At 39.7% G+C, this 16,430-nt stretch overlaps 1 protein-coding gene across 2 annotated transcripts in view; it reads right to left on the bottom strand.

The window, feature by feature from the left end:
* Positions 1-5,115: 5,115 nt before the first annotated feature.
* The window catches only part of slc6a11b (solute carrier family 6 member 11b), a 29,473-nt gene continuing 18,158 nt past the window's right edge, over positions 5,116-16,430 (bottom strand). For both annotated transcript variants that reach the window (XM_030420909.1, XM_030420910.1), the window contains exons 8-15: positions 15,496-15,599; positions 15,131-15,255; positions 14,073-14,185; positions 13,713-13,850; positions 9,950-10,052; positions 9,208-9,308; positions 8,735-8,905; positions 5,116-7,608 (exon numbers count right to left, since the gene is read on the bottom strand). In XM_030420909.1, coding sequence (XP_030276769.1) covers positions 7,465-7,608; positions 8,735-8,905; positions 9,208-9,308; positions 9,950-10,052; positions 13,713-13,850; positions 14,073-14,185; positions 15,131-15,255; positions 15,496-15,599 — 999 coding nt within the window. In that variant the 3' untranslated portion in view covers positions 5,116-7,464. The remainder of the gene's footprint in view (positions 7,609-8,734; positions 8,906-9,207; positions 9,309-9,949; positions 10,053-13,712; positions 13,851-14,072; positions 14,186-15,130; positions 15,256-15,495; positions 15,600-16,430) is intronic.

The raw sequence follows: 16,430 nt of genomic DNA, 5'->3' as shown, positions 1-16,430 counted from the left end.
ATTTCCACTCTTGTTCGAGGCTCTTCTGTCCCTTCCAATCTGTTTCTGCTCTCCCTTCTGTCTTTTTTGTTTGGCCCCCTGACCCATCTGTCTTCTCAGTTTGCTCTCTGCCTTTCAGTTAAGTATTTCCTTCCTTCTCAAAATCATTTGGCTGCTCCTCTGTCCCGCCTCTGGGTGCTTATCAGCAGCGCAAGATTAACATTTTGCATTCAATTGAAGCCAAACACAACACACGCATACTCATGAGGCCATCGGCATAGGCTCGTAGTAGTACCTGTATCGAGGCAGAGAGTTCGCTCTATCGGTCAGACTTGGCACAAATGTGAGGAACTAATGCACTAATATTTGCCAGGAAACTAAAATTAATTGACGTCAATTGCCGCAGGAGCATGTATAAACTTCCTGAGCTTGAGTAAATCTGTTTTCACAATTCTTTCATCATTCAATTTTCCCAAAAGATGAACATCAAACAACAGAGAAGAAAAGCTACTGTGCTGCGATGCATGACAGGAAAACACGATTTGGTGTAATATTGACCGTATCATCTATGCATCTACAGTAAAAAAAAAATATATATATATATTTTCCTGCATATTTATTCCGTTTTCTTTGCTCCCTATCAAAAGATCAGGATAAAAATCTAGGTTGCTATGATCTTTAGGCGAGGCTGACTTTTGGCCATGGTGCGTTGTGTTTCTATCTTGGCTCTGTCCTGAAGCGCTGCCCCAGAACACTGTGCGTGAGTCAACTAATCTGCTATGCCTTCTCCATAACCGCGGGGAGGAACACTGCTTCTCTCTTTCCTCTCCTTCCTCTCTCACTGACTGTTCTTCTATCTGCTGTCTCGTATTTTTCTCATCTGTCGTGCGGCATCTGCATCAGCCTGTCTCTCCGTCACTTTGGCAAATTTTGGTCTACGTTAGGCTGCCTGTTTGCGCTCCGTGCACTGAATAATTGTTGATGTGGTGATACACTGGAATGTGTTTGTTTGCTCGTCTTTTCGTTTTGTTTGCCTCCCTGTCACCTGTGTCGGTCTCACTGCCAAGTTGCGGCATGGGATTGTTTCTCTTCATGCTTTTGTCACTGGCTGAATGGTTGCGGTCTGTTTGTCTTTGGGTACATTTTAACGAGTTGAACTTGAACGCGTTTATCAATGTTTTTAATATTAATGTGAAAACAAATGAATCTATGGAATGTGACAATGAGTACCCAAATCATTGAGAACTGTCATTCTTTTAAGCCTCTTTTTATCTAATCATTTTGGATTTTTCATCAAATGTATCGTTCATTCCACTCAATTGCAAGAATAAATGTTATGTTACGTTTGTGCAAAACCACATATAACATTATAATATTCATTCATGTTTGAACTCTACGCTTGGTTAGGAACAATGATTTTAGACACAAAGCCTTCTTGGTTAGGGTTAGGAAAAGATTATGTTTTGCCGTAAAATAAATGCTTCACCACAAACATATTCAGTGCTGTCGTGCTGACAAGTGCTGAAACATAGACTCAAACTGCCGTCGCCTGTTTGGCAGCCTCGTCCCCTGTAACTACACGGCAGGGCTGGTACGTTGCTCTGCAAAACGGCAGACAAAGTTAGCAGCTACCTGAAAATCAAAGTCAAACACTAACCAAACACAAGACAACCACAACAGACTCAAAAGTAGAGTAAATTTTGGACTTAAGACACGGTTGACACATTAGCGACAACTTGACTTGAGATATATGAGATATATGTCTGTATGTAGCATGTGATAAACAAAACACATGGACCTGCTAGTTTTTATTTCTGCCCACAAGTGTGCAAAAGTTGATTAATGCCATTTTAACCTGCTGTTTAAAACCTACTAAGGAGTTTTTAACTGGTTATGAAACAGTCCCAAACACTGACGCCTCCATATCATTGACAAAAGACCATCAGCATATAGATTGACGATTTCTATATATCTAATATAGTTATTCTTAATGCCTGTCACTAGGTTGGAAATCCTTGTCAAGTTGTAACATTACAAGGGAACACTGATACCATTAGCTTTCTTAACACAACTCTTATTACGATATTAGATAGTCATAGGCTGTGTTGAACAAAAGAGAAATACTATTCAAAGAACGTTGGGTCTTTCTTTCACTCACTTGCAAAACAAAGACTACCTGGGCCAGATCAAGGCCTTTTCTACAGGATGCAGTGGTGCCACCAGAATCAAAAACAATATAGATGTTCCTTGTTGCAGCTTGACAGATTAGATGAAATGGTTCAGCATTTCCATAATATGTATATTTTCTGCCTGGTCTACAGTAACAGTCAATCTGTAGCTTCCAGGAAAACCTTCCATTTAACGCTGACTATCTGCCACCTGCCTTCTTTCCTATCAATCGTCAGAAGAACCGTAATAAAACAAACCCCGTCTAGGGAAATTGTATTCATAATGTACACAGTGTGTGCCTGTCAGCCATCAGCAGTGTTTTAGATAAAGGTTTTAGATTAAGGCTTATCTCCGGGAAGAAAAAAAGGACAAGTCATTTTACAGCATTTGAGAGAGAATGATTTCCCCGCTGGCAACCATTTAACCTTCACATTACTCTCTGGAAGGGTTTTTTTTTTTGCTTGGCTGAGGAGTCCAGAAACTTTTGCAGCTCATGAATTGCTCCCAGAAGTTTTGTTTCATGCAGCAGCAACATGACAAAACAACAAAAGAAGATTTACTTCACACAATCTACCGGATCAAGTCAAGATGTCACCTCCAAATCAGAGAAAGTAAAGCTGATTTCTGAAGTGTGACAGTTGGCTGCATGCACATGACTACACACACACACACACACACACACACACACACACACACACACACACACACACACACACCCAGAGGCCTACAGACACACTGGAATGGGATTTCATCAAATCTGGACAACAGTGATGCGGAGGTTCCTCAAACAAACCATCTAATAGGATGATCGAGAGAAAAAAACAGATGTTGTTTGAAGACATTTTGCATTTATTTGATAGTGAGAGTAGAGATACAGAAATGAGTGAGAGAGAAAGGTTGAGAAAGGGAACCAAACCGAGACACTGTCAAAAATATTTTCATTTTGTCAGCACTACACAGTACAGCAAATCCATTTTAAGGGCCATTATTTGATGTAGCAGACAAAATGTATATTTCTATCAGCTAAGTCTCTACATGTCGCAACAACGTTAGCTACTGTTTCTCTCCATTAATGGAACAGAGAGAGGCTCCAATATGGCCAATGATTTAAAAAATTGATAATGGCTCCGTTTCATTCAAGTCCCAGAAAGCACTTGCCTCGTAAGGCAGCCGGCTTCCTGATAGATCACGTGATTTCAAGACAACCAGTGAGAGAAACAACTGTTCATCTGAAACCTCCTCAAAACGTTAGCATAGATGCTGCTATGCCACCAGCTACTGTATACCAGAACTAGGAATGTGCAAGTACCCCATTGTCTGTGAATGTATCTGTTCAACCAAGGAAATTATCTGTTATCCATACAAAATGTAGCTTCAGGTCAATGGGCCTCATTCACCAATATCTTCTTAAGAATCTTCTTAGATTTTTTCTTAAGTTGTTCTTAAGAGGTTCCTTAAGAAAACTCTATGTCAGATTCACCAACTCGTTCGTAAGCCTCAGAATTGTTCGCAGCTGTGTTCTTACATTGATGAAAACCACAGAAGCAATATATATGCCATTGTTCTGAGGGCCTTGGATGGAGAAATGCCACATATAAATAGGGTGGGGGGGTTACTAATTGATGGCATGTTTCCAATTTACTTGATTTATCTTAAATCATTGGCACATTTAATTTATTTTAGAATTTAAATTCTTTGTAAATTACCAAAAATATGAAATAAATAAATAAATGAATAAATATGACAGAATTATCACTGTAATATTGCATTTTATTGAACTACACAAGAGAAGAAAACACAACCATGCCAACATGTCGGCACTGAAATGTGCGTAAGAGTACTCCTGAGTGTTCGTAGGATTTGTTCTTGCCTAAGAAAAAATCCTAGATAAGAAAAAATTCATGAATGCCACAATCTTCGTAAAATCTTCGTAAGTGGGACTTAAGAACAAATTTGTTTGTAAGAACTGTTCATGAATGAGGCCCATTGTTTTTAAGAAACAGTGACTATTTACAGAACAAGTAACCCTAACCCTTGTTTCGGTATTTGTAAGCGTGACACTATTTTATGTTTCAAAGAAGAATTTTCTGCCCTTTTTGTGACGACCAAAACTAGATATCTTAGATGGGAAGTCCAGACATTTCCTGATATTTCTACAATGTTATTCATGGGGTGTGTCCATGCAGTCAGACCCCTAGACTATGTAAAAGTTTAATATACAGTAACTCCATAATGTTTCAAAGTACAATTTGTAAGATAGCCTACCAGCTCGAAGCGTCATGATTTGACTACTTTAATTTCGTAGGCTAATATCAAACTACTATCTTTATGAGCTATAGTGAGAGGAAAGTAACAGGCCAGCCATATAAACTACAATAATATAGTAATGTGCTTTACATTTTTATATTCATCAAAAACACTGAGAGAGAAAACTAGAGACAATAATGAGTATGTGTGAGGAGAGGGAGTTTTAGATGTTTCAGAACTGCGACAGAGGACAGAGGATACATCTGATTTATCCTGTGCTTGTAGTCCAATCAGTGTAAACACAAACATTTCTTGTCCGTTACTTATTTCTTGCTCTCATAATAAACTGTACAAAAACATAGTATGATATAAAAACAAGCTATTTGTACATTGTATTATTTTGTCTTGCAATATTCATAAAACTTTTTTTGAATTGTTGGTGTTAGTTTCTTGTATTTTTCTGCTTCATATCATCTCACTGTTTGCGTCTGTGAATGATCCAGTCGCTGTATCGGACTTGCTTACAGTAAATGGCATCTTATCTTATCTGATGCTATCATTCTGTCTGTAAAGCCTTATCACAAATAGAGGCACTGAAACCATTTCAAAGGACTGCAGAAGGAAATGTCAGTATCAAAGACAGTTATTTCCTTTTTTTTCAGGCTAGCTGTGGCGCTAATTTGTGAGACTGAGTTCAATAAAAAAGACGGGAGCCTTCTCTCCACTTTCCTTTATAATATTTATTCTTAAAAATGAGTAAGCAGACAGTTCACGTGTCCTGTGGATACCAAAATGTGTGTAGAACAGTACAGAACAGTAAAACACCTTTCATTATATTTCTATAACAAGATCTTTTGAGTGGCATATCAAAAGTCAAAACAAAGGACGTTTTCTTTTTTTAATACAGCAATTCTTTTTAAAACAATCATTCCTCTCAAGAAATAGACCACAGGTATTCTAGAAAGAGATGTAAAAATATACATCGACATGTTCAGTGTTAAACAGCAGGCTATAATTTTTCTGATACACACGACTACTAGCTTTGCACAAACATCAGTGAGGAAGGTGATAATGTCATAATGCAACCACACCAGAGGGACCAATCACATGTTTAAGAGGATGTCACAGCTTAGACAGGAGGGGCTTCAGTCACTAATCACTTCCTCGATTTCCTTCATTACTTACTCGATCACACACTTCCTCAGCTCATCAACTCCTTACTTCTTCCCTCGCTTTCTTTGCCTCCTCCTGAAACACCATAAAGAGAGAAACTCGAGTTTTCATCCCCCTCAGATGCATTCCTCTGATTGCGTTTTCGTCAGGAAACAAGGACAGAGGGAAGAAAGGAAGGGGGGAGTGAGAAAGGCGGACAAAGCAAGGAAGGGAGGTAGGAGAACCGATTGGATTCGAGGCTGTAATGGACTGAGATTGATCTGAACAATGAGGACCAGCTCATTGACTCTCGCCACAATTAAGTGGGTGACAGGCACAGGCTGTGCTCTCACCTCCGCACTGGCTCAGGCTGCAAAATAAAAAAAGAAAGGTTTAACGCTCTACAATGTCAGAGGAACAGGTCACAGAAACACTAATCAATAGCAGGACTCTAACAGCAGCATCACGGTTTCATGCGAGGCCCACTGTGTCATTGCTCAAGCCCTCCGCATGACCAGGAGAAAGACAGAAGTGGAAAAAAATGAAATTGACAGAAGCGGACAAGCAAGAGGTTGAAGATGAGGAGGGAGGACAGCGGAAGAAAAGAGAGAAGGGGGACGAGAGGGAAAGGGTGAAAAGAACGGGGGATAAGACGACGGATGGGTTTTGAAATGCTCATCTGACGGACGTCCATCTTCCCCTCTGCAGCCAGAGCAGGAAATAAAAATGCAGGGGTGGAGGCACGTCTGTGTGTCACTCTGTGTTAGGCTCAGCATAATTACTGTGAAATGACAGATACCCACGACTTATAGGAGGGCAGCTGCAGGAAAGAGAGAGGGAGAGAGAGTGAGAAGGTGTGTTTTAGACTCAGCCAGCGAGTCACTTACTGCTTTTTGTAGCCATTTGTAGTCTAAACCTAGCAATGGAAAATAAAAAAATATCTAAAATGGAGGGGCCTTAACATAATGTTTAAACTCCGGATTTACATGCCCTTCAGCACTACCTGCCATGCAGTGACGCCTATTTAGAAAAAAGCCGTGCCACGGACATCAGCAAAGCCCTCGATATACAACCAAACCAGACAATCAATAACCTTGTAATATCATTCAATTCCATCCAGTAGGCTTGGTTTTTGCATCTGTTGCCAAGGGACAACATTGAATTCAAGTAAACAAGAATCACTGAAGGCCTAACAAAAAAACAGCATCACAGCCGTCACAGTCGTAGCTGCGTCAGATGACATCCAAGATTTCAAAGGCGAAACTCTTTATATACATAGTTTTTACTTGCGGGAGTATTTCAGGGTCTGCCCTCCTACAGCCTCAGTGATAACACACACTGCACCATCCTCTCGCAACACACAAAACTATGTAGAATGGTCCCCAGAAGCTGCTACATCTTAAGATAGTCACATTTGGGTACCTAGTACCTAATAGAGAGGCACATCACTTTGCCAATAAATGTACAGTGTAAGCCTTTTCACGACACAACACACTGGTATTGCTCTAAAGGCCCAGACACTAGTGTGACCAGTACTGACAGGGTACCAGGACAAGTTTTTAACCACATATCATACGTCATCAAATAGATTTTTTTAAACGTTAATGGTTAGAAAAGAAAAGAAAAACACCTGCTTTAGTCACAACGTTAACTGAAAACAACAAGTGTGTTATCAAAGTTTGTGCAAAACAGAAACAGAACTACATAATCATGTGATAGCTTTTCCTTTTTTTTTCTCCTTTTTTTTTTACAAAACAAAAAATAACACTCCGAGTCATTCTTTCATCTCCTGTTTTGTTGTAGCGGTGGATGATGTTGTCGTTGTTCTTGTCTGCTGTATTTGTTGGACTTCCTGTGAAGATTTGCAGGCAGCTTGGTCGGTCCGTCAGCCGGTCAGGTGGTCAGGCGGTCGGTCGGTTAGAAATGCGTCTCCTTCTCTGAGATGGTGGATATTTTCCCATCAACCTTAAGTTTGGCATCGTTGGCGGCGTAAGGACTGAGGGCGGCGTGTTTCCCTCTCATCTTCAGGTCCTTGCTGGGAGTTGTCAGCTTCTTCATTCTCTGCAGACACAAATAAGAGGTCATCTCTCATTCTTCCACCACAATACTGCTTCTAATAGCATCAAGCATCAAGTAAATGAAACTAACTGAAAGAAGCATCTATGAAAAAAATCTATCCGACGGTGAAATGTCTGTGCCAGCAATTGTTCTGTGGAAATAATAAGTAAATTTGCTTTTTGTGGCAGCGTAAAATCAACTAACTATATATCAGACAATTTTAGCTTAATTCTTTGTTATTCAGTCGAGACTTACCAAATGAATTCAACAGAATTCAGTCACTCTGTTCGATCCAGTTTGAGTATTTCTTTCATTTCACCAACCTTATATTAACTAGCCAGTTAGCTCGCTAACCATCTGAACCAACAAGATATTGGCATTACTGTTAAAACTCAACCAAATCAGAGCAATCCATTGTCATTTTCAGTCATTTTGTAAGAGACATGTGCGAAAACATCCCTGATATCATTCCTCTACTTTCATCATCTCGGGTCTGCAAAGGCCAGAGGCTCCTGCTGATCGTCTCATATCAGAAACCTGTAATTTGTTTATTTGATCCTCCCTCGAGCCACGATGGGAGATCATCCAACTGCCTCACAATCCCTCAGAGAAAGTCAGATGGGAGCGATAAAATGGCTCAGGAGACACAGGTTTAATGTTTGAAGTGCACAAACAGCTAATATTGCTCTGCTTTTTCAGCCACTGAAAATGAGAGTCTGTTCTGTTCCACTACAACAGAATTTCACAAAGCCCAATGTTGTATTTGAACAAGAGTGAAGACCTGCTTGCTATTAGAGATTGCCTTTGTTTTATCTTTATAATACCTTGCTCGGGATGAAAGCTGAACATCTCCCAATTACCTTGATTTCTGACGGGGCTGCGAAAACCTGTCATCCACAATGCATTCTAACAATGTCTGAGACAGCGTTACAGAAAGTAGCTGTAGTAGTGGCTCAGCTGCATTGTGGGTAATGTAGGCTCCAAGTTTTGTAAGGTTGCCCCTGTAACACTGTTTGACTCATTATCAATAATTAAAATAGAATGATCAAAGATGTAAAATTGGTGAAATTAGCCTTTAAGTGAAACCCTGCAGTGTGAGTGTAAGATTTGTGCTCGGCTGTGCGTTCACCTCAGAGAAGGTGCCAGGAGTCTTCCAGATCATCCAGATCATCCCCAGAGGGATGCAGACCATCGAGGACATGGCCATGAACCAGCCGATACCGTAGCCCCAGTCGGGGTAGGTGTACACGTTGTTGTACTTCAGCGGCTTGTATTTAATCAGGAAGAACAGGAATATTCCCTGCAGGAAACGAAACATTGACATTGTAAATGTTGTTATTTACGTTAAAGTCTGGTACAACTAGCTATACGGAAACAGGTACAAGATACAACTTTATTTCTCACACAAAATGGACAATTATCTTACAAGATGAGTTAAAAAGACAAATTCAACTGCTGAATTCCACAATACTGAATACTGCTCTAGATTTGAAACGCCAACTCCATATGATAGTTTGCAAAACAGCGTCTGAATGCGTCTGTCCTCCATCTCGCTCATCTACATGATTTGTCGTCTGACTTTGTGTGTGCAGCGGGACTCACAGCACAGATGCCCGGGGTCAGGATCATCCAGCACCACTTGATGAAGAAGACAGGTTTGTAGCCAATCATGTCCTCGATGTTTAGGTAGAATCTGTCGCTACCTGGAACACAAACAAGCGTCACTCAGAGTTTTTTGGCATGTGACGTTAAAAAAATAATGATGCGACTGATGTATTTTGACAACGTGTGTCTGAGCAGAGCTGCTGACTGGATGTGCATAAAATGTTGTCTGGAACTTTCTGTGACGCAATCATTCTGCTTTGCTGCCATAAAGAATTTGTGATTTAATTGTTGGAATTGAGTCTGTCGTCTAATTGGATGTTTTAAATCTAAATTAGCCGGCAAATTAGACAACAGCAACAAACTGTTTCTCTTTAGTTAGGAACGGGAATGAAAAGTCAGTTGCAGGACAGCACAGAAAAAAAACGGCACCGTGTTTGATTGACATCATTTCACACTGCTTTAATATAGTAATAATGTTTTTCATATCTCAGTAAGATGACTTTTGTGCCTTGTGTAACAATACTGTAAGAGAATGATGCATGTGTTTGAGGCCGTTCTCCAGCAGAGGGCAGAGACGAAATATGATTGCAGTGAGGAAGGTAAAAGCACGAGACGATGGCCTGCTTTCCTGTTTATGTGTGGCAGCTGTTCAGTTGACTAAAGACGAACTTCTCCTATGTGAAGTAACAAGTTTAAGAAACACACATTTCTTTAAGAGCTCTTGAGCTAGTTATCTTACCGTACACCCAGCCAATACATATGGACTCAAATATGGCCACGAACAGCAAACACATCCCGCTGGCGGCATACGAGTCGAACAGCTGGAAGACGTACATCCCCCCCTGATAGGACGAGACAGGTGTCAGTTTTCTGTCACAGCCTCTATGTGAGCATCAGACTTGCTTAGATCATGTCAAATATGCAATGATTCAGGTGTGTTTGATTTGGCTGTCAGAGACTGATTTCGTAGCAAACTGATATAGACAGCAACTCTGCACTGATATTTCTAAATCTGGAGAGAAAATTTGGTTTTGTCTGAGAATTACCACAGCTTGTTGTCTCAAGTGGCTCCCAGTACTAAGTTTTGCTGTTATAACACAAATATATATTCAGTATACTTTTTGTTTTTGTGTGTTTGTTTGTTTTGTTGTTGTGCATGATAACTCTATAGTGAGATATTTAAACTGCGTGCCAAAGTGGTACATTTTAAAGTGAGGTGTGGTAGAAACAAAATGTTTTGTATGTTTGATCACTTTAGGCCACTAAATAATATGTAAAAGTTTCTAATACGCATCATCAATAAATGGTAAGTTAAGTTAATTGAACTTTAGTTAATAGTTATTTGACTGTAAACAAAGAAATGCTTACTAAACAATTCATTGAGCAGTTGTTCAGGTTTATAATCATCAGTTGCAGCTTCACTGATCGAAATCCAAATAATGTTTATGCATGAACTACATAGTATTTATTAACTATTTAAACAATTACTTAAAAAATAGTTTATCAAATATTTCAAATAACTGTGAACTGAATTTTAATTAACTATGAATTTACCATTTATTAATGATAGTTATTATAAATTGACGTAAATCTTGGACGTTAAAGGAGTCGTTATTCACTTCATCACTCTAATAGCAGTCTGGTGAGTGTGGAACTTGAGCCAGCAGCTGGTTAGCTTAGCTTAGAAAAAAAAGTGGAATTATGGGTAATCGACTAGCCTGGCTGTGCCCGAAGTTAAAGAAAAAACATCCATCTACTTCTTAAGTTGAAAATGAACATGCTGTTTTCAGACAGCAGTTCAACGTCACAAAGACTTGTCATTAGTTCTGACTGTTTCCAGTGCTAAGCTAAGCTAACCAGCTGCTAGCTGTGGCTTTGAATAAGATGGATATTGGAGTGGTATCAACACAGTTAATCAACACAGTTACTCAAGTGCTGTACTTGAGTATTTTTGTGTTATCTATACTTTATACGACATTGAAATACTTTTACATACGTTTACTGAAATATTGTACTTTTGACTCCACAACATTTATTTGATATCTGAATATATAGAGAAACAGACATGTATTTCAATGATCCCTCAATCATGGTTCTCAAACACTTGAGGCAAAGATATGTAAGTATTGGAGGAAGGATATTTTACAGTTTTACATGAACTTATTGTCAGTAATATCACCAGTGCAGTGTCATCTACATTGTTAAGTTTCATATCCAGGGCATATATGAGAATATATACACTACCAACATCTGTGATAGGCCAATATCAGTTGACCAATAAATCAGTCAACCTCTAGTTTCTAGTTACTTGCAGATTCAGATTAAAACCTATTTGGCAAATAGTGGTGTATTATGATGATTATTATTGACTAAGTTACCCAGCCCTAAATAAAATACTTCAAATGAAACTCAACTTTACCAGCTGCAATATAATTACACATGACTGCATCAATAACATTAATCCTACTTTACAGTAGGTATTATTCTGAAAAATGTCATTCTGAAAAAGGAGTACATGTTGATGCGTGCACTTCTACTTAAGCTAAATTTTGAAAGCAAATTTTTCTCTTGGAACGGTTCACTTCTTCACTGTGATTTTAATCTGAGTGCTTCTTTTCCCAAAGATCAAACTACCCCTTTACAAGTTTCCATTGTGCTCACATTTTATATTCCACTCTATCTATCCTAACTCCACTCAAGATAACTCACTCAACTAAAAGGCTCGTCATAAATAAAATCACATGGATCTCAGAGTGGGGTTACATCACAGCTCTAAACGACCCGTAAACAGCTAAGAATATCATCCGAATGTCTCAGTGCCATTTATGCCGCTACTTCAGCAATGTATTCAACTACGCTCCCAGAGGACCTTTTGAACTGTGATTCACTCCTACTCTGAGCTGCCTGCGACACATTATTCATGATGTCTTTTTGGCAGTAGAGAAGACCACAGTGTCTAGATTGTAGGTGATGCTGAAAGACGAGCAAAAGCAAAGAGAGAAATTGGCAGTTTTCATGTTATGGTGACAGGGAATGATGAACAGAGGTCACATCATTGGACAATGCAGCTGTCTATATAAAGTGAGAAAGTAGTGTACTTTAATATTGCATTATAGTTCCTTTCCCCCTGTTTCATGGCCATTGTGGGCCACTAGAGAACAGTGCAGCACACTTTACAGTGGGGGTGGATGCATATGGACACATGAAAAGCTTTTAGTGGATGAAAGACTTCCTGATAGTGTGAGGAAACAGATTCTCTTCCATTATAACTACATAAGGATGAAAGTCCCTAAAAGCACAGCAGAGCTGGTGACATGAATAAAGCTCCAGACGGAGAACTCAAACACAGACCTTCAGGATTGAAAACAGAGTCCAGTTGAACAGATCTCTGGGTCATTTTATAAACTGCAGAAGGTTCTGAGCACATTGTAACTCCGGAGACACTTTAGATCAAATGATTCACTCATTTTAACCCACATTTTCTCTAGCATATGGACAGTTGGCCAGTAATCTAGGACAGTGTTTGACAAACTTTTTTTAAGCAAAGGGCCTACATTATTCAACCTGCTATTTTGCGATGTTTGCTGCTAACGTTACGAGGTACTGTTTACGCTTAAGTAGCACAACTTAAGCAGCCACTGACACTCATGCTGTTGCCAACTTCAGCTCAGAAATATCCTCCTCTTGTTTGTGCCATCGCAGTTTGTTGTTCATTTCGTAGCTAATCATTGATGATAGATAGTACATACGTGCGGTGTGCATGAATGTGACTACACAATATACAGTGCTCTTAACCCTAACTTTTCAATTTGATTTCATGTTAAATATTTTAATAGAAAAAAACTCTATTATTAACTCTAACAACTCTAGTATTTTGATAGAATAACTTTTTTTCATTTTTGAAAAAACACATGTTGGATTCCTCTGGGTACCACTAAAGGGAGCTCATGTACCACCAGTGGTACTTGTACCACAGTTTGAGAATAGTGGATCTAAGATATACCTGGCTGGGTCTCATCTCAGACTTGTAAAACGGTGGCGGTGGCAGTGATGGTGATGCTGATTATGCTGATGATACTGATGATGATGATGATGATGTTGATGATGATGATGACATGTCTACAAATAAAAACATAAAGATGATGTAAAGATAAAAACTGTCCAACTCCAACTCTGAAGCTCTTATGCCGAATAGACAACCATCAACCCCCAGAAATAGGGTTGAAGTAACTTTGACAGACTATCAATCCCTCCAGGAAGTTGCAACATTGTGATTGCAAACGTTAACACAAATTCAACCAATCCCTGTGACTTAGCGAAACCTTGCTACTTTGTTTGATCAACACGTTTCCATGAATTTAACAAATGATTGTAGTTGTTGTTTCAAAGCTATCCTGGTGCAAATCGCTGAGCTGTACATGAATGTCACCAAACTGACTTCCTCGTTTCTGGTTGTGAAGATGCAGACATGACATGCAGACGTAACTACAGCTGAGTCTTACCTCTGTACACATGATGAGTCCTATGAAAAACGAGACAATAGACATGCCCAGAATCAGCAGCTCTCTACGGTAGCCTCTCCTGAAGGTCTCTGGGTACATGTCCACCACGGCTGTCACCAAACTCTCCACACACACAAACTGGAGCATAAAAAAAAAGTTATGAAGATTGCTCTCTCATTGGACTCATATAACAGCCTACATGACGGTAAAGTCGCATTTAGGGTTCACAATATTAAAACAACTGAACTAAATTAACTTTGTGCTGCTTTACTAACATTTTCACACATACCTAGGTCAATTAAGGGTTTATAAAGTGAACGATCTCTGAAACCTCGGTAATCTCACGCCAGTTATCCTCACCTGACTGTCCAACCCGAGGAAGATGAGCATCATGAAGAAGAGGCAGGCCCACAGTGGAGACAGAGGCATCATGGTTACAGCCTTGGGGTACGCAATAAACGCAAGACCAGGACCTGCATCATGAAAACACACACACACAAGAGTCTAAATAGGGAAGGACAGAATTAAGCTCTCACTTTTCTTTCTAAGCTTTCTTCAGTTTTTTTTATGTTTTGTGTCATCAGCTGATTGTAGGACTACGTATTTGACAGTGCCTATAGATTTGCAACCCTGTTTCAGGGGCCCACATCAGTATCGGACTTAGTTGACCTGTATAATTTGGACTGATCTGAACCACAGTCTACTCTCTTATGAGTTCTGCCTTGTTGTCATTATTACTGTTACTTAATGATTCTGTGTATCATTTACACCCCTGACCTCATTTCGTTTTTCTTCTTTTTCTCTCATATGAAAAGATTTTTCATTAACTTTTTCATGCCGGCATAATCATTGGGCCTGGTGTTTGTCTGACTGTTTTGTGATGTTATTTAAATGAACATAGTATAACCAAGAGCATTTCCTTAATCAAAAAAACTGGGCAAAGTACAGAGAAGCAAAGTGACACAAGGTTTGATCTGAAGGGACACGAATGAATGAGATTAGATACTGTTGTGAAATAAGACTGATTGGTTCAAAATAAAAGTTGACATGGTCATTGCTTTTCTTTTACACCAAGAACTGGTGACAGAACCTCAGAAACACATTGTTTAAAACATTAGCCTCTGTCCTCACCAGGCTCTGAGAAAAACATCTCAAATCTCTTGCTCTGTCACATTCACTAAATCATTCATGCAGACTTGAATAAATCATAATGCGGTGGTCTAAGAGCCGAGGTGAAGAGTGAGGAGTTACATAACCGGTTATGTTTATCTGTTTTATCACAATATGGTGGATGGGCAGACAAAGATTCAGGCCCCCCTCTAGTCTACAGTATCTGATTTAGATACAGTATGTTCTGTAGTGTGGGCCCATGATTTCTATCAAAAGGTATGTTGTTGTTGCTGATGTTGTTCTCTCACCAGATTCTGCCACGGCCTCGATGGGAACATTTTGCTCGTAGGCCATGAAACCCAGCACGGAGAAGATAGCAAAACCTGCTACGAAGCTGGTGCCGCTGTTCAGACAACAGAGCATGATGCAGTCCCTGCGGAGCAACACACAGTGAATCAGATCACACTTACTGTAACTGCCCTGACAAAGAGTTTCTGCCTCAGACAGTCACGTGCACAGACATGTTCTCCGAAACTGAAATGATGAAGAACATGCTAATCCGTCATTCTCACGAACCAATTTACACATATTCTTTTTATTCTTCATGTTGAAGTTCATACAGTGATACAGAATTTAAAAAGTGGCTGTCATTAGCACTGCATTACATTCTCACCTGTAGCAGTTATTGTCGTAGGCGTTGTAACTTCCCAGAGCAGTGAGACAGCCCAAGCAGATGGCGTAAGAGAAGAAGATCTGGGTTCCTGCATCCACCCATACCTGAAATGTACAGTACACATATATGTGTGCGAAATATAAGTAAAAACAACTAACACACCCCAGCAGCCAGAACAGGTCTCTGACTGTACAAGAGGAACAAATATAATACTTCAGAATGATTTTGGCTCATCTGGTGTTGTGTTGATAGTCTCAGACAGTCTCTGTCTGGCAAATCAGTCCAGAAACCTGAGTACAACTACACAATTCAGTGACCCCTAGTCTCTTCTTTTTAAGGTCATTTTCTTTGTATTTTCACTATTTCATTATTCAAACAATTGACAAAGACAGAAAACATGGGTGATAGAGAGGGAGGTGCGATCAATTGGGGACTGTTTTAAGCAACAAAGGTCCCTGACCACAATCAAACTAGGAGCACTGATTTTAGATGGTAAGCATCTTAACCACTACTATTTTTTTGATTTTGTCTACGTCTGTACACAGAAAACACGGCCCATAGAGCGTGCACACTAGAGACTTCAGCTGACTGAGCCGGCTAACTTCCAGTTTAGCACCCGGCTAACTTGAATAGAGATAAAATTATGTAATTTTTCAGCTCTTCTAGACTTTTCAAGTCCTATTGGACCGAATCAATCAAAAAAATTCTCCAGCGTTTTACAGTTGCTTCATTTACTAACTCTTTTTGGGCCCGGGTGCATCATGTGATGTTGTAATTACACAGTTTGGCCACTACGAAAAATTAGCTTCAAAGCCTGGTACTCTTCCTGGAGGCTTGTTCCCAAAAAGTGAGTCGCGACCCCATAGAGGGCAACATTATTTGACTGGGAAACAGACCTCAACACAACAGTGGAGCATATCTTGTTTGGCGGCAGT

Source organism: Sparus aurata, chromosome 6 (assembly GCF_900880675.1).
Source record: "Sparus aurata chromosome 6, fSpaAur1.1, whole genome shotgun sequence".
In the NCBI taxonomy this organism is placed as follows: Eukaryota; Metazoa; Chordata; class Actinopteri; order Spariformes; family Sparidae; genus Sparus; species Sparus aurata.
Note: the sequence above shows the minus strand (reverse complement) of the source record. Positions and strands in the feature narration are given on the sequence as shown.